The 20,759-nt window shown below is 39.8% G+C and overlaps 1 protein-coding gene across 27 annotated transcripts in view; it reads right to left on the minus strand.

Moving 5' to 3' along the window:
• CAMK2D (calcium/calmodulin dependent protein kinase II delta) overlaps nucleotides 1–20,759 on the minus strand; it is a 430,831-nt gene that overhangs the window by 33,031 nt on the left and 377,041 nt on the right. For 4 of the 27 annotated variants that reach the window (XM_063920183.1, XM_063920182.1, XM_063920207.1 and 1 more), the window contains exons 13-16: nucleotides 18,798–18,835; nucleotides 16,351–16,383; nucleotides 10,763–10,816; nucleotides 9,697–9,741 (exon numbers count right to left, since the gene is read on the minus strand). In XM_063920183.1, coding sequence (XP_063776253.1) covers nucleotides 9,697–9,741; nucleotides 10,763–10,816; nucleotides 16,351–16,383; nucleotides 18,798–18,835 — 170 coding nt within the window. The remainder of the gene's footprint in view (nucleotides 1–9,696; nucleotides 9,742–10,762; nucleotides 10,817–16,350; nucleotides 16,384–18,797; nucleotides 18,836–20,759) is intronic. The other 23 variants (XM_063920187.1, XM_063920195.1, XM_063920196.1 and 20 more) reach the window with 9 other exon arrangements.

Here is a 20,759-nt window from a genome sequence, read left to right on the forward strand (position 1 = left end):
TGGCTGAAATGGACATAGCACTCACCCGAGATGCCAGTGTGCAAATATCCCTCTGTGCATCACGCATATAGATAAATGCATCCTTTATTTGTTCTAACGACAGTAAAACATTGTCCCTATCTAGGGTATCAATATTTTCAATCAGGGATTCTGACCAAACTACTCCAGCACTGCACATCCAGGCAGTTGCTATAGCTGGTCGTAGTATAACACCTGCATGTGTGTATATATTCTTTTGAATAACTTCCATCTTTCTATCTGATGGATCCTTAAGTGCGGCCGTCTCAGGAGAGGGTAACGCCACTTGTTTGGATAAGCGTGTGAGCGCCTTGTCCACCTTAGGGGGTGTTTCCCAGCGCGCCCTAACCTCTGGCGGGAAAGGGTATAATGCCAATAACTTTTTTGAAATTATCAACTTTTTATCAGGAGCAACCCACGCTTCATCACACACGTCATTTAATTCTTCTGATTCAGGAAAAACTGTTTGTAGTTTTTTCACACCATACATAATACCCTGTTTTACGGTATCTGTAGTATCAGCTAAATGTAACGTCTCCTTCATTGCCAAAATCATATAACGTGTGGCCCTACTGGAAAATACGTTTGAATTTCTACCGTCGTCACTGGAATCAGTGCCCGTGTCTGGGTCTGTGTCGACCGACTGAGGCAAAGGGCGTTTTACAGCCCCTGACGGTGTTTGAGGCGCCTGGACAGGCATTAATTGATTGTCCGGCCGCCTCATGTCCTCAACTGACTGTTTAAGGGAAGATAAACCATCACGTAATTCCACAAATAAAGGCATCCATTCTGGTGTCGACCCCCTGGGGGGTGACATCTGCATATTTGGCAATTGCTCCGCCTCCACACCAATATCGTCCTCATACATGTCGACACCACGTACCGACACACACCGCAAACTCACAGGGAATGCTCTAATGAAGACAGGACCCACTAGCCCTTTTGGGGAGACAGAGGGAGAGTCTGCCAGCACACACCACAAAGCGCTATATATACAAGGGATATCCTTATATTAAGTGCTCCCTTATAGCTGCTTTAATATATATATATATAGCCATTAATGTGCCCCCCCTCTCTGTTTTACCCTGTTTCTGTAGTGCAGTGCAGGGGAGAGACCTGGGAGCCGTTCTGACCAGCGGAGCTGTGACAGAAAATGGCGCCGTGTGCTGAGGAGATAGGCCCCGCCCCTTTTTCGGCGGGTTCTTCTCCCGCTATTTTTCCAGTCAGGCAGGGGTTAAATATCTCCATATAGCCCCTATGGGCTATATGTGAGGTATTTTTAGCCTTGTATAAGGTTTATATTTGCCTCTCAGAGCGCCCCCCCCCAGCGCTCTGCACCCTCAGTGACTGCCCAGTGAAGTGTGCTGAGAGGAAAATGGCGCACAGCTGCAGTGCTGTGCGCTACCTTATGAAGACTGAGGAGTCTTCAGCCGCCGGTTTCCGGACCTCTTCACGCTTCAGCATCTGCAAGGGGGTCGGCGGCGCGGCTCCGGGACCGGACTCCACGGCTGGGCCTGTGTTCGATCCCTCTGGAGCTAATGGTGTCCAGTAGCCAAGCAGCAAATCCACTCTGCATGCAGGTGAGTTTACTACTTTCCCCCTAAGTCCCACGTTGCAGTGATCCTGTTGCCAGCAGGACTCACTGTAAAGAAAAAAACCTAAACTAAACTTTCTCTAAGCAGCTCTTTAGGAGAGCCACCTAGATTGCACCCTTCTCGTTCGGGCACAAAATCTAACTGGAGTCTGGAGGAGGGTCATAGGGGGAGGAGCCAGTGCACACCACCTGACCTAGTAAAGCTTTACTTTTTTGTGCCCTGTCTCCTGCGGAGCCGCTATTCCCCATGGTCCTTTCAGGAACCCCAGCATCCACTTAGGACGATAGAGAAATTGTAATGTAGCGATTTGTATGCAGATACAGCCGCAGTCACACACACACACACACACACACACAATATAAGCATGCTGCATATCATTTTAATTATCAGAGCCTGCTTGTGTGCCTTATTTGCGTAGTTATGCAAATAACACGCATATTTCGGGGAAAATGTACAAAGCTACCAGCGTTAGTAAATAAGCTCACAACTAGAAGGGCTGTTTAACGTGACTACAGCAATGATGTAAGAGGTCACACATTTAGCATTAGGCACAGTAGAACTCTCTACATTCATGTACCACATACAGTACCAAATTATACATGACTCACAAGCAGAGCCATCCCTAGGCTGTATCTACATACGTTACAGTGTATACCCGAAAAATCACTGTAATGTAGCATTTCGTATGCAGATACAGTCACAGTTGCACACAATATAGGCATGCTGCATATCATTTTAATCAGCATTTCAAAAAACGCGCCCGACATTAGCAGAGCTGCCAGCTGACTCACGCCAGGCATCTCCTGCTGCATGGTGTATTGAGGCAAGATGTAGGGGAACCATCTGTATCCAAGCAGAGGCAGAGGTCACAGTGTTAGCAGCCATGTGAGTGCTGTGTACGGGTGGATTGCTTGTGCAGTAGTGGTCGGCATATGTGTAAGGGGCATTATGTGTGTCATGTGTATAAATGCATTAATAATGTGGGGCATATGTGAAAGGCACATTGTGGGGGGAATTCAAATTTTGAAAAGTCGGTTGGGTGTCTGTTCTTTCCTGTCTATTAGATAGGATAAAACTGACACCCAACAGACTTTTTAAATAATTGAATATCCCCCTATGTGTATAAGGGCATTAATAATGTGCAGCATATATGTAAGGGACATTATGTATATAATGGCTTTAATAAAGGATGGCATAATGTGTTATGTACATTATGTTTATATCGACATTAAAAAATATGTGTCATATGTGTAGTATTATGTGTATAAAGGCATTACTTAAGTGTGGCATTATGTGTATAAGGTGTTCTATTGTGTGGCATAACATATAGAAAGGGCACTACTGTGTGGTCTAATATGAATAAAGAGCAATATGGTGTGGTGTAATGTGAATAAGGAGCAATTCAGTGTGATATAATGTGAATAAAGAGCACTACTGCGCGGAGTAATGTATATAAGGTAAAGTGGTACTACTGTGTGATGTAACACGAATAAGGGACACTTATAAAATGATAAAATGTGAATAAAGTTGCACTACTGTGTGGCATAATATGAATTGCGGGTACTATTGTGTGGCCATGCCCCTTCCCAGCAAGAACACGCCTCTTTTTTGGGCTGTGCGCCAAATGTGCACACTGTTCCTATGTAAAATATAGGGGGTAGGAGCACCAAAATGAGAACTGCTATGGGTGAGGGGTGATGGAGTCGGGAAAGGGGTGCAGGGTCAGAGGTGGAACTAGCAGTGGTGCTAGGGGGCACCAGCCAAAATCTTGCCTAGGGAATCACATTGGTTAGGGCAGGCTCTGCTCACAAGATAAATAAAATGAGGTACTGTGAAAAATCATCAAATTTAAAGTAGAACTGTAGTAGGGATAAATTGTATATGTAGAGCGGCACTATCTTCTGCTCTGTAAGATACCTGGCGAAGCTACAGAAGGTTCTGTATAAAAGGTGTAGCTAATGCAGCAAATACAGTACAATGTGCCTGCAGACTAGAATTATCTACGTAAACTTGATTACACAGCACCAGAGTTCAGTGGGTAATCATTTTACTTTCTACGTTGGACAGATTTTTAAAAAAACATGGTGCAAATACACAGAAACAGCAGAAACGTTTTGCATTACATCTCTCAGACAGGCGGCTACACATGGAGAAACAGAAACATACAGAATCTGCTCAGTGTTTGAGCACTTGACCACAATTACCAGAAACAAACAAAATAAATGGCGGAGAAAAACTTAAAATTACGCACAGGGCATTGACTTTTAATGTTTAGACTAATTGACAAATGAAACCGGTTATCTTTAATAGCAACTAAACGTGCAGTCCAAATATAGTTAACAAATAAAATAGAAGTAGAATGAAAACTCTGTATGGCTTAAACATGTCCAAGTTTTATAGCTTTCATCGCGCTGTTGTATTATTGTTATACCCCTCATTTTCAGGTTGCATTGTAGCAGCTACCAACTGCCTTCAGCTGCTTTGGTGGATATTTTGTTGCTAGAGATTTAATTGTCTATAGATAACAATAGCAACAGTGATTTCTACATCATGATCAACATTTATTACATTTAGAAATACTAATACACTTTGTTGCACATTTTGGTATTGCTCACTTTAATCAGTAGTAGGAGCTCTACAATTATGATGTAGAGGGAATGATGTAAAGGGACATTTATACACAAAAATCACATGCTACAGTATATCAAAATTACGGCAGATTGGTAGTTAGATTGTTTGATAAAACGAACATAAAAACATTAACATTACAGGGTATTTATATTACAAAAAGGTTAGTAGGACTCCTGTACTAATATTGACTTTAAGGGCAATTTTCTAAATGGCAGCAAGTAATAAGATGTGAAAGATAAAAGCTGGTTGTTGTTCAATGCAAATTCTGCACCAATCAGTAGCTAGCTGTGTGTATGACAGTGCTGTACTCTGATACTGATAGAGTATGCTGTGTTTTTCTGCCTAGCCAATATAACTCACTGCAAAGTTTTCCTACAAATAAAATGTAGATGGCTGTGATATGCAATTAACCATTGCTATCATTTAAAGTGAATGTACATCAAGAGGGGATGGTATTGGGATCGAACACCAGGATCCTGACCAGATCCCACCAAGAGGAATGCTGAATGAACAGCCGGTACATCCATGGTTGGGGTGAATGGAGTATCTTTCCAGCTATGCTTTGCGCAAATCCTTGGGATAAATGTAGCATTTGGGAACATTCATGTACATACAGTAACCCCATACATTTTAAATTCATGAAGAAATCCCTTAACATGTTAAAATTACTTAGAGGTCTCTACCTCTTTTTTCCCTTTATGTTTTTAAATGGATAATGTGTTTGCATTCATTATATTAGATATGGTCATTTAACAAAGTTTAACTCTACCAGACATCTGCATAAACCATCTCCATGCTATATGTGACGTTCTTCTGTCCTAATAGTGTATTAAGATATTTCCAATGTATATATAAAGGAAGGTATACTGCACTGGGTACCTAAACTATCTGTATATTAATTAATATTTGATTTTCATTAAGTGATACCTTAATATTATGCGTGTGCATGTGAATTATGTGAGCTTACATTATAGCACTAATTTGGTGCTCTGTTATATTTAATTAGCGCCTAGATTTATATTGGAACCCACATAATGGCCCACTAAAGATGTTTAAATAAATTAACAAGCAGTGCCCTGTATATAATATCAAGGTTATAAGAAGTAGTTTTCGCCTCCAGACTGGTTTTATTTGTATATTTTCTACTGTTTATTGTGGATTAACTTTTATGTGAAAAATAAATTGTTGGGATGAATACCCTTTTTAGACTAAATACCAGCGCTTTTATTCTTTTAGATTTTTTTTTGCTCCCATTATACCCCAGAAACCCCTCATGCCCCCCTCCCCACACCATAGCATCATACCCCAGACATCCCTCATGCCCACCATGACACTCTCATACTCTGACTCCCCTCCTCTGTCACACCCTGCACCCCCTTCATACCCCAGACATCCCTCATGCCCACCATGATACGCTCATACCCTGACTCCCCTCCTCTGTCACACCCTGCTCCCCCTTCATACCCCAGACATCCCTCATGCCCACCATGATACGCTCATACCCTGACTCCTCTCCTCTGTCACACCCTGCTCCCCCTTCATACCCCAGACATCCCTCATGCCCCCATCCAACATTACACCCCTCCTCTGTCACACCATGCTCCCCTACTATACATCCCTCATGCCCCTCCACCGTCACACCCTGATCATCCCTTATACCCCAGACACCCCTCATGCCCCTCCCCACACCATCATACCACAGACACCCCTCACGCCCACTTCCCACCTTCATACCCCAGTAACTCTCATACCCCCTCCCCACATCCTCATACCCCAGACACCCCTAATGCCCCCTTCCCACATTACACCCCCATGCACCTGACACCCCTCCTCTGTCGCACCCTGAACTCCCCTTCCCCATACCACACCCACATACACCTGACACCCCCTCATTCCCCTTTCCCACGTTACACCCCTCCTTGGACTTGACACCCCTCCTCTGTCAAGGAAACGTTTTCTCTGAGCGCCACAAGGTCTAGAACCGGCACTGACTACGCACATTGGTAAGACACAGCTGAGGTTTGTTTTGAAACAATGGAGGAGAAGGGGGGGAGGGGGGGGGGGGCAGTGGACCAATCGTGCAGTAGCATTATTTCAAAAGAGGAAGGAAAAGGAAGAATGATTGTGTTGTGAAGAAAAAAAAAAAAGAGGTCAGGAGACATCATTTCAACTGGGTATCGGTGTCAGGGGGCCTGAAATACCTGAAAGACTAGGGGCCCGACCATGGGTTAATATGGCCATGTCTGTAGATGCTCCTCTTTCTGCCATTTTAAACTTGTGAGATTAAAACTAATATTATACGCAGTTAACACTGGATAACCACATCAAATATATAATTAAAAATGGACATTAATCGAAAAATAATGCCCATATATTAAAAGATTTGGCGTTGGAGCTTGTGAAAAAGTGTGATGGAGCCAACCAGAGCAAGATCAGGTAAACCTGGAAAACCAGCAACAACAATTTAAACTTTTAAGATGAAAAGGTTAGAAAGCACATTACCGTGTCTCTAATTTAGTTACGCCAGAAGTTTGTGTAGTTATTTTAAAAGGATTATATAATATACTGTTCCATGTGATTTATAAAGCAATGACAAGTTACTCATTTTTGGCTTAGAAATGTTTGAGCTACAATGAATGCATCCAGGCCAAATTAAAACTGTACCCAATATTTATTTTATGTGATCAGTTAGTTCACAGAGCAGGAAAGACAGGCAGCAGGAAAATGTAAGCTACTGAGGTTGACAGCCTATGAAGCATTTGTCAGTGACACTAAAATCTGATTAATTAGAAAGCCTGCCAAAGCGCAGAAAGCTTCATATCCAAGTACAACTATGATATGATAACACAGGAGGTGCCCAGATATATGAATTTTGGAACAAAGTCAGTTTTTGCTCTAAAACATACTGGTTTTATTCTGAATGAAAAGAAATAACCTAAATGAAAATATCATTACAGCAGAATGATATATTGATTTATTGCTTTCCTGAAATGAAATACTGTGATCCAGCACATTCAATACAGGCATGGTTAATCACTGACAAGGAACAAATCTATGGTTTGATCTGGGATGGTAAAAGCTGGTCACTAGGGGGATTTACTAAGGTGTATCCTCCCTAATAATAAACTATCCAGTCTTACCCAGGAACAGTCAGGGCTTATACACACACATAAACAAACAAAACAGGTAAAACGCATAAATACTTAAGCTTGCTAACTTAAGTGCTTTAATACATTCTAAGCTTGTCACTGTGTTTTTAACAACTTAACTTATTTAATATTCTAAAATGTTCTAAAATGTTGTGTTCAAATTCTAGAATGCAATAGTAGGAGTGAGCATGTTTACTTCTGAAAATGGAATAGATGGGTGTGAATGAGCAGTCAGTGCTATAGAGCCACATGTAGTGAAGCAGATAGCCATATGAATAAGCATCATCAAACACCATAGATACCGCTGTGAGAACCACCAGCAATAATAGTTGTGACGTGCTTATTTTACTTTGATGTATATTATTAAAGCTCAGTTTACTGGGCACTCTAATGTAAACTCCCTCCTGTGATTTCTCTAGTACCACTTATAGCCAGAGGCCAGCCTCTGTATCCTGTCACTTGCCAAATGGCTTTGTATATAAACAAATGTTTACCAATGCATTGCACTATGATGTGTTGCACTTTTTACTCGTACTGTAGATTTTAAATATGCCTTGCTTTTTCCTATGTTAAACTATGCACATTATTCATTTATCCATATGTATTTTAGGAATACAAAACTGTTCCATCTGTTTAAGTCTTTTGGTGAATGTATATTTGATTGTTTAACATAATTTGAATTCAATCTGAAACCTAGGTGATCTCTAGGTTATTGATCACAAAATAACTAACCTTACGGACTTTATGGCAGATCTTCTATTGTGTCATTTTCTAGTCTTATTTACTGATTCTTGCATTTGCAGAAATAAGCTGCAAACGTTCATCTTGCATCAGCTTCAATATTCCATATTCAGATAAGCTGTCAGAGAGGACGGTTCAGTTTGCTCACGAGAGCACTTCTGATGTCTGCTGTTTGTCTGAGCAGCACTTGCATTTGGAATTGAATCTGTTTAACTCTCCTCCATCTACATGTCATCAGTATACAGCCGGAATTCCTTATTGGCAATTCAAAGGCAGCAAGAGGCATTCCTTTTTATATAAATACATAATATTTTAGGGGGCGGAAGGGAAATGGGGGAGTTACCTTCTCTGTATTGCAGTACCCTCTATCTTGTAACAAGCCAATTGAAGGAAACCAATAGGGACAGAACACAGATCAGTATGCATCCCCAATTCTGGAGAAGATCATGAGGTACTCGGATAGAATGCACACTGTGTCTGATTCAGGTGTGGATGGAAAGAACCTCGCTGCTGCAGCGATGATCAAATACATTGATGCACCAGGAGCCATCTGGTAGAAGTAGAAGGATGCTGTATGCATTTGTGATACAGCGCTGCATCCAAGGACGCAGCATTAGATCACTTGTGACAACACTGGCCAATTGAGTGAGACATGAGGTCGCGCATGCCGGTTGCTACAACTCCTTCCAAGAGCCCAGGTAACCTCCGTTAGAAAATGGATATCCTGGCCTAGCTCTCCCACAAATGGTTGCAGACTATCAATCACTTGATGTCTGCAGCTCTTGAGCGTCTGACGACGCAGAACACTACTGCCTATACTGTACACAGTATGGATCCGGTACTTCCCAATTTTATCCACAGATGCTTTAGGATTTGAATCAGGCGCACGGTGTTTCAATGCTCTTTTCAGCAACTCAGTCCCTATTTAAATGCAAGACATTTGGGCACTGAATCAAGGTGGTCATCATGCCTGTAGTTCTGTACAAACACCTATGTTCTGCAACCCATTTAAAATAGTTAATGTACAAAATCAATAATTAGCTGTATTCAATAACTTAATAAGTAGCACGATTTGACATCTATAGAAATGAAATAATTGTTTGTTACTATACTACAATTCCACAGCTGCCCAGTTGTGCCGCAAGAGAAACAGGCAATAGTGACACTATTTTATTAATTCAAGAATAGAAAAGTAGTAAGAATTATTTGTTTCATACAGAAAACACAGAACAATAAAAAAAACACAGAATACAAAGTGGAAATGGTGTCTAAAAACAATGAGCATGAATAACAAAATAAAAAACATCCTTTATAAAATATCTGAAATGTAATGTATGTCTATGTCTGCTTAAGGGACATCGGGTGGTTTGGAAAATATGTCCTTAAGGGCTGAGTTATTAGCGTATGTTTGGGAGACATTTACTAAACTAGTACTTGTAATAAGTGGCAAAACAAATATTCAAGTTTAATGAATGTCTCCCAATGACAATGGACTGAACATTTGTCAAAGAGTTTGTTGATGAAATATGCAAATTGTGATGGAGTTGATTCTTTCAGAATACCTTATTTCCATCAGCAGGGTTGTGGATTACGGTAGTTTGGGGCTCCTGAGTAAGAACAGAAAGAAAAACAGTACCTATTGGTAAGTTCAGTTGCAGAGGCAGAAAGGCACCTATGTAGGAACGCTGGCAGCACTAGATAAAGGTGGTGTGCTGTCACAGAATGAGCCAGGAGATTGACCCTGGATGAAGAAGAAATCTGCAATGTTACCTATCAGAGCTGCATGCAAAGACCTTATTCAAGATCAGTGTGTAGATGTAAGAAAGCCTACTCCAGGCATGCTTACAAAAATGAACAGTCTGGTCTTAAGAAATGTATCGGTTTGTACTTTTATTATACTGTATTTAGATGCACAAATATTCATTAGAGGAGAGTAGACTGCTGAAATGTACTGCACACATCAACTAAAGATTACTCCTAAATCTTTTCACTTTCATGTTCTCCGCACATTGCTGTAGAAGGTATAGCTTATGTGGCTGTATGATAGCAATTTGCTCTATAGTGCAGAGATTAAACAGTGGAGAAAAAGAATAATATGTATGTGCATTTATTAAACTATTCAAAATTCACCACATTAGCACTTATAAAATGTATTCGTTCTGTAAGCTGACTTGTTTTCTTTCAAAATTATTCATAGCTCAGCCAGTCTTAGAATGTCTGACAGTGCCTTTCACAGCAGAAGACTAAAATCTGAATAAGGTCATTTTGTCGTTGCCTAGCGATACTTTTGTTAGCTCCCCTTGATGTCCAAACCAGATATTAGTGAAGTAAATTTTTATTGCGTTAGGACATCAAGATACACCCATCAAAAGGAGAGCTAATGGCAACACAAAGCATACTCTACTCACACTGGGACAACACATGCAAGTGTCTGATCTGTTGCCAGTACTATTTCTAATGCCTGCAAATTGTCTGTTACTGGAAAAAACACACTTCTGCACAAGGAACTTCCCCCACAAAACCACAACAACAAAAATGCAACCGTTTTAGATCTTCAAAAGCAAATAAAAGTAAAAGCAAAACAGCAGAAAAGAATATACTCCGGGGGGAAGAAAAAGCTAATTATACCAGAGGTGGGGTGGGATCTTTTGGGCTTGTTATTACGTTGGTTTTGTTGTTTATCTGTGGATATGCAGAAAACAGAAACAGAGAAGAGCCTTAGACTGTTATAGGCCAAAACACATAGAAAAGACCATAGAAAAGTTTCATTAGATCATAAAGTTATGAACAAAAAGTAGCTCAAAGAGGTTAAAATGAAAAATGTTTCAAACAAAGGGGTAAATGTATCAAAGCTTGGAGAAAAAGTGGAGAGCGAAAAAGTACTTTCTTTCCACTTTATCTCTCGACAAGTTTTGATACATCTCCTTCAATATGCTAGAACTTCATGAGTCAAAATACAGGGAAAGGTAAAATTACGGACGGCCCAGCTGAAAATATATGTAAACTTTTTTCGGTTCACCGATTGCCATCTATCCTTCACCAAATCTAAAAATGCATAACAGGGAATCCAATTAGCTGTGGGGTGTGTTGTGCAGAGCTATTTAATTAAACAGCCTTTTCCCTGCATGGCAAATCCTGTGTTATTGTACGCCAACCCATTAAAATGCAGAACCAATGTGTTTCCCCACGCATTAAACCCAGAGTCTGCCTTTTGTTGCAGACTTTTTCTTGAAACTTCTGAAGCTGCTAGGAAAGGAGCAACTCTGTGGTTTAACGTGCAGGGTAAACCCCACTGATTACTGAGAATTAGTGCACTAACTGGATTCCCCCTGTAGTAGTAATAAAGGAGTACGATTTTTATTTAAAAAATTTAGCAACATTCTATACAGGGTTCGAAAGAAAATGTACATTGAAACATTCATAAATATAACTGATTTATAACATTGTTCAGCCAAACTTTCTGCAGAGGAAATAAAAATGACTAATTTCTACAGGCCTGACAAATCACTTGTGTTCCTGTGCACCCTACTGTAGGTAGCTGTATACTGTGTATCCCTCATACAGTGCAAAATACATGTATATGTATTCAGTCTCATTTCCGCAAACAGGATTTTTCCTACTGGAAAGTTTCCTCGAAACATAACCACCTTTTCCTCATAACATATTAACTACTGTCCTTAATTCTTTAATACAGTGATGTATTTTATATTCTGCAAAATAGAATAGCTTGCAAAATAGAGTTGAAACGTGCATCAAAATGTAAATGGAAATTTCAGTTTATAGGAGAATAATGCAAATAGACCATTTGCTCATTCTTCTGAAACAAAAATGCTGCTATACAAGCTTCAACTGATGTACTAGTGATTGTGTAATATCTCCAATTGCTAATATATAGTTCTAAAAAATATATCTAGTTATAACCCCCTCCCCAAAATAAATAAATAACCCCCCCCCCCAAAATCCATGGCACAATGCTTGAGGCGAGCAGCTAAATCCCTTCTGACAGAGCATAACAACAAACTTTATTTTCTAGTAAAACACTGCATGATGGTGGTCATTCCGAGTGCATGATGGTGGTCATTCCGAGTTGTTCGCTCGTTGCCAATTTTCGCTATACTGTCATTAGCCGCTTACTGCGCATGCGCAAGGTTGGCAGAGCGCATGCGCTTAGTTATTTTACACAAAAGTTAGGTATTTTACTCACGGCATAACAAAGCTTTTTCATCGCTGTGCTGATCGTAGTGTGATTGACAGGAAGTGGGTGTTTCTGTGCGGAAACTGGACGTTTTATGGGAGTGTGCGGAAAAACGCAGGCGTTAGAGTTGCAAAACGCAGGAGCGGCTGGAGAAATGGGGGAGTGGTTTGGCAAACGCTGGGTGTGTTTGTGACATCAAACCAGGAACGAAAAGGACTGACATGGTCGCAATGGCTGAGTAAGTCTGGAGCTACTCAGAAACTGCTAAGAAATTTCTATTCGCAATTCTGCTAATCTTTCGTTCGCACTTCTGCTAAGCTAAGATACACTCCCAGAGGGCAGCGGCTTAGCGTGTGCAATGCTGCTAAAAGCAGCTAGCGAGCGAACAACATGGAATCACCCCCGATATGTATTAGACAACTATGTAGGGAAAGAGTAAAGAGAAAAGAAGAAAATAAAATCAAAATATAAACAAGAAATGAAGTAAACACAAAAGTCTTATAAGGACTTTGGCATGGAGACATGGGAATAGGTCCAAATCTGTTCCCATTCTTACAAAAAGTTGAAAGTTTAATGTGGCAGCCAATGAGAAGCATGAGAATTATATCAACATTATAAGATTTTATGTGACTGTCACCTTTCAAAAGGGGAGACCAGTGCTGATTTATGCATGTCTTAGAAGTAGCAAGTCTTATTTCTACGAGTGTGAGTGCAATTTCCAGCAATATACCCTGCTCCATTAGCACGGGTGTAGTATGGTATGCCGGCGGCCGGGCTCCCAGCGGCCAGCATACCGGCGCCGGAATCCCCACCGCCGGCATACCGACGCTGGGCAAGTGCAAATGAGTCCCTTGCCGGCTCACTGCGCTCGCAACGCTATCTATTCTCCTTCCAGGGGGGTCATGGACCCCCAAGAGGGAGAAAAGGTGTCGGTATGCCGGGGTCGGGTTTACTGTGCACCGGGATCCCAACAACCGGCAAACTGAAGACCACCCATTAGCACGATTGAAAGAATTGCAATGGTCAGGGACTCTCTGGCCAGTTTTGTGTATTATAGACAGACAGCATCATTATATAATTAGTGACTGCAATACTGTGACTGCATTTTTTGTAATGTATATCTTGGATTTGTAAGATTATGCTTAAGGGTTTTCAAAAGAGAACGGTAAAGTAATTGTATTAGGTTACATACAACGATGAGTCATAGCTATACAGCTTTACAATTAGAATAAAATTGAGATTCAACAAAAAGAACATTCTATTGTGTACAAATTTAGAAAAATGCTTATCAGCAATACAGTTACTGCTTTAAAACAAGGAAGTGAAGTCAACATAAACGGAGGTAAAAAAATAACATTTTTACTACACTGCAGTATTTTCAGAGACAAAAATATAAATTACAACTTCCCTTGTATACAGCGCTATGTTGTACCTCTCATATTCCAGAAAGAGCTCTACTAAAATATTACACGTTACTTTCCTAATTTGCCAGTTACATAGCGTCTTGCCAGTTACCAATTCTATAGCATCCCAATCACACAAATGTGGCTAAAGGAAGGCTGGGCTGATAATGTGGAATTAATCAGTCAACTTTTTGTTAGGTGGTATAAAAAATGTGATTAGAATTAATATCTCTTGCATATTTGCACAAGTATTGTGCAATTATAATGTAAGTTTATTAATGTAAATAGCCAATATGTACATTTTAAATCTATTCAAGAGCCGTTAATTAGAACTTTCCTAAACATTTTCTCAAAAATTATTTTTCCTGCAATTGCATATTATAGTGAACTTCCTTTGAGAACTGAACATACACTCATATATATGGGGTATATATTTAATTAGGGTCGAAAACTGCCATCTGTCGAAAAAACAGCAGTTTTCGACTTTTTAAGGTCGAATAGTGATTCGACCTATTCAATCCCAGCAGTTTTTATTCGACTTGTCGAATAGTACGTGAATCGGCGGTATAGCTGCTGATTCACGTACATTTGAGTGAAACGGGGCCAAAATCGACAGGATTTGGCCCCATTTCCAACCATCTCAGTCCGACATAAAAAAATGTCGGACTGAGATGTGGGACCCAGAGGAGGAGAGGGGGGAGCGTGGGGAGACGGGGGACAGCCGCGGGCAGACAGGGGAGAGCAGCGCTACAGCACAGCGCTGCAGCAGGATGTCTCACAGCTGCGCCGCTCACGGCAGCGTCCACCCGGCTCCAGCAAGTGAGGTCACGCTTGCTGGAGCCGGGTGGACACTGCCGTGAAGTCTGGTGGCTATAAGACATCCTTCTGCAGCGCTGCTATCCTCCATCTGCCCGCGGCTGTCCCTGCTGGTCTCACCCCCTCTCAATTCGACTTTTTAAAGTCGAATTGAGAAGAGATTGAATAGGGGTTGTCGGACCCATTCCGACAAATGCATGTCGGAATGGATCCGACCCTAATTGAAGATACCCCTTACCCACTAAGTAAACTTTTTTTTTTTTTTTATAAAAAACACTCATTTGGAGAAGCATACCCTTTATTCCATGTATGAGGTTTGGAACGGCGGGTCAGTATGTCACAATAGGGGTATGCCTGTGTCACAAGGGGCTAGCTAAACCCTTTCTCCATTCCGAACCCTAGAAATCAACATCAGGCATGCACTCCCCAATGATCTGCAGAGGAGTTCCGAGGACCGGAGCAGAATAGTGGGGAGCAGGACATATGTCAACCCACATTCCAATCAGCGAGGTCAGTTTGTCCTAGCTAAAGGGATGGTGGACAATGCTGCCTAAATTGGGAAAGTTAGGAGGTATGGAAAAAGTACAGACTGCCACTTGACTGACACATTTAATTTCACTGAAGTGTATTTTATTAGTTACACTTCATTTGTGGATAACATTATACACAATATATTATTTTATAAAAAAAAAAAAAAAAAAAAACTAAACCAGTAATTATGCCCATGACACCTACAATTTAATTTGGGTCCTTTAAAAGAAAAAAGAAAAAATACAAGTCTGCCTTTTGAGATCAATATCCTTGAAATTTATGATGAAAAAAAATCCAGAGATTAAAAGGTTTTAAAAGGGTGTCAAGTATTTAACATTGTTCTTATTGCAAAACGTAATTCAGCATACCCTGAGTAACTACTGTATAAGGCCACACGATTGCTATTAACACTACAGGTGTCAACATTGCATGTCTTTAAACAGAACAATGTACAGAATAAGTCCCCACCATGTGTTTGGTCTATCTATAATGTACTGCAGGTCTATTATATAAATAATGAAGTTTAAGCCTCATATGGGGAGAGTTGAGTGGAGTGCTTTTTCTCCTTTACTGTTCCTCTCCTTCCCAGCTGTTCTTACTTTCCCCTCCCAACCTTCCCTGTGGGTAAGCCGCCTTTCTCTTCAGGACATGTTGAGCTGATACAGCACCCCATCTGTGCAGAGATCATGCAGGAGAAGCAGACAGCAGTCTAGTTCTCACAGTAATTGTCTACAGAAAAAGTATAAAGTGTAGAGGACAGTGTAAAAAGTAATATGTGTTCAGGAAGAATCCACATCATTCCAGGGTTTGGCCAAGTAGCAATTGTGCTTACAAATCTTGCAGCAGTAGATAGTCAATGCTGCAAAATTTGGTGAGTGTCCTGACTTTGCTGCATATGCACTATACTGATCATATGAACGCCAGGGGCACATATGTGACAAGGGTCTGGAGAGAGTCAGGGCCACAGGTGATATGGACCGTGCAAGTCTCTACTATAAAATAGGTACAATGCCATAATACCATATACCAAGTGTGCTTATATATCCCGTGAGGGCCTACAGTATACTACAGCACAGGGGCTTATAGCCTCTTAATCAACCACTTGTAAGAAAGGAGGCAAGTACTGTATAAATCATTGCTAGGTGAAAATGGGGAGAATAACTATATCATTTATATAACTACACAACTGAAAATAATAAGCATGGGCTTTTTATTGCAGCTCAAGCACAACCACTCTACTGTTAAGAGCAAGCAATTAGCGAATGTCTCACCGTCGTCTGAACACATGAACTTGACTTCCTTTTCTGAATTGATTATTCAGGAAAAAAAAGGGGACACAAAATAAAATGAAAGGAAAACATGAGTAGTTGGGATGTGGATTTGTATTATTTGTATATGTATAATAGCCTAAAACACAGTAGGAGGAGTAAATAGCTGCTGCTCTATGTACACAGATTCACAATGACTAAATGACTGAAGTTACAGCTCTTTCCCTCCTATTATACTGCTCATAAGAGTCTAACACATTCTCGGTCACTTTATAATAAGTAAAATGTGTGTGACATAAAGGATATTCCCTAGGTAATTCTCTAGCCATCACCTATTGATGTGCCATTTTTAATACCGATTATTTGTTCAGATCTTAGAAAACAGCTTTGTTGAACGATTTGTGGCTGGAAAACATTTTTCAAGCTGTTTCATCAATGTATTCTTTAGGCAGCTTTCCCCCCAGTGACATCATGCCTTTCTAAAGTGTAAACAGTTTATATGCTCAGTCTGAGACCAGGCAGGACTTAAACAAATTATAGAGGCAAACACGGACAACTGTTCCTGCCTGTCTGAAAGCATTGATAACGTTGTATGAGCTCTAGAATTCTTCACACATCTTGACTTCCAGAAATCATAATGCCTAGGTATATAAAAGATGCAGTCAGCATGTTGCATTCTAGGTTCGCCAAAAGGTGCCACTTTCTATCAAAACCTATTCCCTAACAAAGTTCTACCTCAGTCCATGAATCATATTCATCACAAATGTCAAATTTCCTCACTGAAACATGTCCTAAAGATCGAGGTCAAGAGCCCAGGTTCAGTTCTCATTACAGATTGGGGATCAGGTGGAATACCTTGTCGAAGATATACTGGATACTCAATGTACCAATGTTGTTCTTTACTTAATGAAGAGGAAAGGGTGCAGTCTTAAGAAAAGTTTCTGGAAACCAGCTAGCAAAGTCTATAGGGGTTATTAGTGTTGTTAGCAAACCAAAAAAGTTAACAATTGAGCAAAACCATATTGCACTGCAGGTGGGCCACAAGTAACATGTACAGAAAGATTTTGATTTGGATGGGTTATATTGTTTCTGTGCAGGGTAAAGACTGCCTGCTTTATTTTTACACTGCAATTTAGATTTCAGTTTGCACACATCACACCCAAATGTAACTCTATATGCACGTTACATCTGCCCCACCTGCAGTGCAACATGGTTTGACACTAACTTCATGAAATTACCAAGCTACAATATGCAGCTCTGAGCATTCAGTCAGCACCAGATTAGTTGGTACTTTGATCCTGCTTGTGCCTGTTATGTGTGCTGATCTCAGCTTGCTGATGGAGAAAAGCCTGTGGCTGCTGTTCTCCCATACCCTACCATTACAGCCTGTCTGCTTCATGCTACTGTAATAACTTAGCTAGCTAGTGCCTTCTGTTGTCCAAAGATATTTACACTAATGCTGACAACTATAAGAAACCCAAAGAAGCAAAGTCAAAAGTTAATATATAGTTTCAAATAATATAAAAATGTGTGGATGGAGTCCTCCATTAATATCTGCACCAACAACCACTGCACTATTTAGACCTTCAGAATGAGTTGCGTAAGTGTGTAGCAGAGGTGTTGTCAGACTAAATAAGTGCCCTGGCCACCCAGATACCACCCACACTACATTCCACACTCTGTTAAATACTACATGAATTTTTATCCATGGAATAAAACAATTCTCTATACTCACTGATTACTCAGTTATTATTTCTGTCTAATACAGGGTTTCCCAAACTCTGTCCTTAAGGTACCAGGACAGTCCAGGTTTTAAGAATATCCATGCTTGTTTGAGTTTGGTAACCACTGGTCTAATGTAAAATATCCAGTCATTACTGTATAAATTTAATATACATTTGTCTTTTCAGTCAATGAGTTGTGGCAAGTAGCCTAGAGTTGTAGCAAGTAACCTTGGAAGTACAGCCAATTTCAGAACATGATTGCATTATCATGCAGTAACATTTCTACAAGTCATGTAGGAATTACTAATCCAGCAAGAACTGATCAAATGGTTGCTGACTATGTTTCATAAAGATAAATCCTGAAAGTGAGGGAAGAATGAACAAAAGAGCAAATGGTCATCAAATATCAGCTGATGCAGAAAAAAAAAAAGTTTGATTTACAACAGTACACGTTTTTAAAATTGCCATACAGTTAAAGCATCTTCAAGTAGACATAGCTAATACAAAAAGGTAGCCGCCAACACGTTTCTCTTCTCATTGTCATAGAGAGAATCCTGTAATGTGAAACCACTGCTGTATCACGAAGCCTACACATTAGTCATCATTTCAGATTTATTGGCACAATGCTTGAAGACCCTGCTTTGTCTGGGTTGCTACATCCATGTAAGTATCACTGGGGAAGTATCCTGGTAATGATAAGAAAACAGTTTAACAATCCAAACTTACCTTGACTCCATCTGGCTTCTTCAGTAAACTTCTTGCTGCTGTAAATGGATAAAAGTGCTTTATTAAGTGAACAGAAATTTGTTTATTACTCTTATGAGTAAATTAGCTTGTAGGAAACCAATTTAACTACAAACAAGCCAGCTGTTGTTTCTAAAGGTTTTGTGTTGGTTCTTTTTTGGAACGCTCTTCAGGTCATCCCACCCCTACAAAATTCAGGTTGTAAACAATGAAATCCTTCACCAGCAAGCGTTAGCTGGCCATATTAAACACAAACTACACATTTATCAATGGCCACATTTAGAAAATGAACTATTCCAAGTTTGCAGGGAGAGCGCACATCTTGGAGGCAATGTCATGAAGAACGATTGATCAAGATCGACTCTTGGATTTAACGCATCAATTTTTATTTTTTGTAAAGGCAAAATCAGCCTGTAGTATAAAAATTCTAAGAAAATCACTTCTCATTTCATTCCCCTGGTATGCTAACAGGCAAGCTTCAGAGTATGATTTTGACTAGAATTAATTTTAACTAACTTTATTAAGTGACAACTTAGTATATTAATGCCTTATTTATAAATGTCATACTGTTGAGATATTTATGTGCTTTGCACATAATTAATATTATAAAGAAATATTGGCATGCACAAAACCAAACACTATAGAATGCTACAAATAAAGCCATCATGCTGAACACACTAATTTGTGATGTGTCTCCCAAATACTGTGTGCCAGACAATGTCCCTATACAGATTAATTTCCGGCTTCATAAACTTTGAAGTACTTTTTAGCTGCTGTATTATTGCCTGCTAAATGTCATATTGAAATCACATGAACATATGGCATTTGATAAATATGACCATTTATGCAATATATTATGTGTCTTAAAAGCAGAGCACTGCTGAATAATGCAGCAATGCCGGCGAACAGTATATAATAGATTCTGTCATAAAGGGTATATAATCACAACACTGGAGTAGACCATTCATGAGAAAATGGAATTGAGTAATGCTGGAAAACGTCTTCTTATTTTCAAAACCCAAACAACAAAAGTAGATTCATTTCGTACAGGTCCTCTTTCTAGCATTAGCACAATTGCAGTGGTTAGAAGCAGTTGCAGAAAATCTGGGAGAACCCTAGTTTAAAAGCAGGGTCAGGCTTATGCTGTCAAGAATATAATTAACTGCAGGTCAAGAAGACAATGCTGCTTTTTTTAATTTTTTTTAAACAGTTTTCTAATTTGTTTTCTAAAAATAATTTAACTGGATAATAAAAGATGAGCATAGAATGCAAAACTGGATGACGAGGAGTAGCACCAAACACTGTCCTCCTCTGTGTTTCTCAGGAATCTCTGATCACATACAGAAAGGAACCAGTGTCACCCAAGGGAAAATAATAGATATTTTGTGGCACAGAAATGCTGCAGGCATCTAGCCCGGTGTTTGTTGACATACTCTGCAGGTATGGACTGTGGAGTAATTTAGCAATGGGAGATCTTATTATTTGAACCGACAAAAATATCAAGAAAAGGTTGTGACTAAAGCGTTACTAACATATTATATATATTTGGTGATGTAGTCTTCTATAGCAAAAGTACAGCACTTTTGTAGATGTTGTATGGCATAAATGTCATGTAAAAACAATAGGTGACATATCCTATTACCTGGCATTATAATGTAAACAGTACGTTTTGCATTAAAGGTGAGAAATGGAAGAGCATACCATACTTTCCACTTTTGTATTACATTAATATATCTGAGGGGTTGTATTATATGTGCAAAGTGTATTTTATTTCTCTTTCATATTTTATACAGTACATGCATATACCACACTCTGGTCCAATTGCTGAAAAAATATTTTTTAAGCAGTGATGACACTGATTTTTTTTTTTTTTAAATCGACGCCTATTGTGGCCATATAAAAAGAAATTCCTGTTTCTTCAATTTATTAACAAATATCACTTGG

This window comes from Pseudophryne corroboree, chromosome 1 (assembly GCF_028390025.1).
Source record: "Pseudophryne corroboree isolate aPseCor3 chromosome 1, aPseCor3.hap2, whole genome shotgun sequence".
NCBI lineage: Eukaryota > Metazoa > Chordata > Amphibia > Anura > Myobatrachidae > Pseudophryne > Pseudophryne corroboree.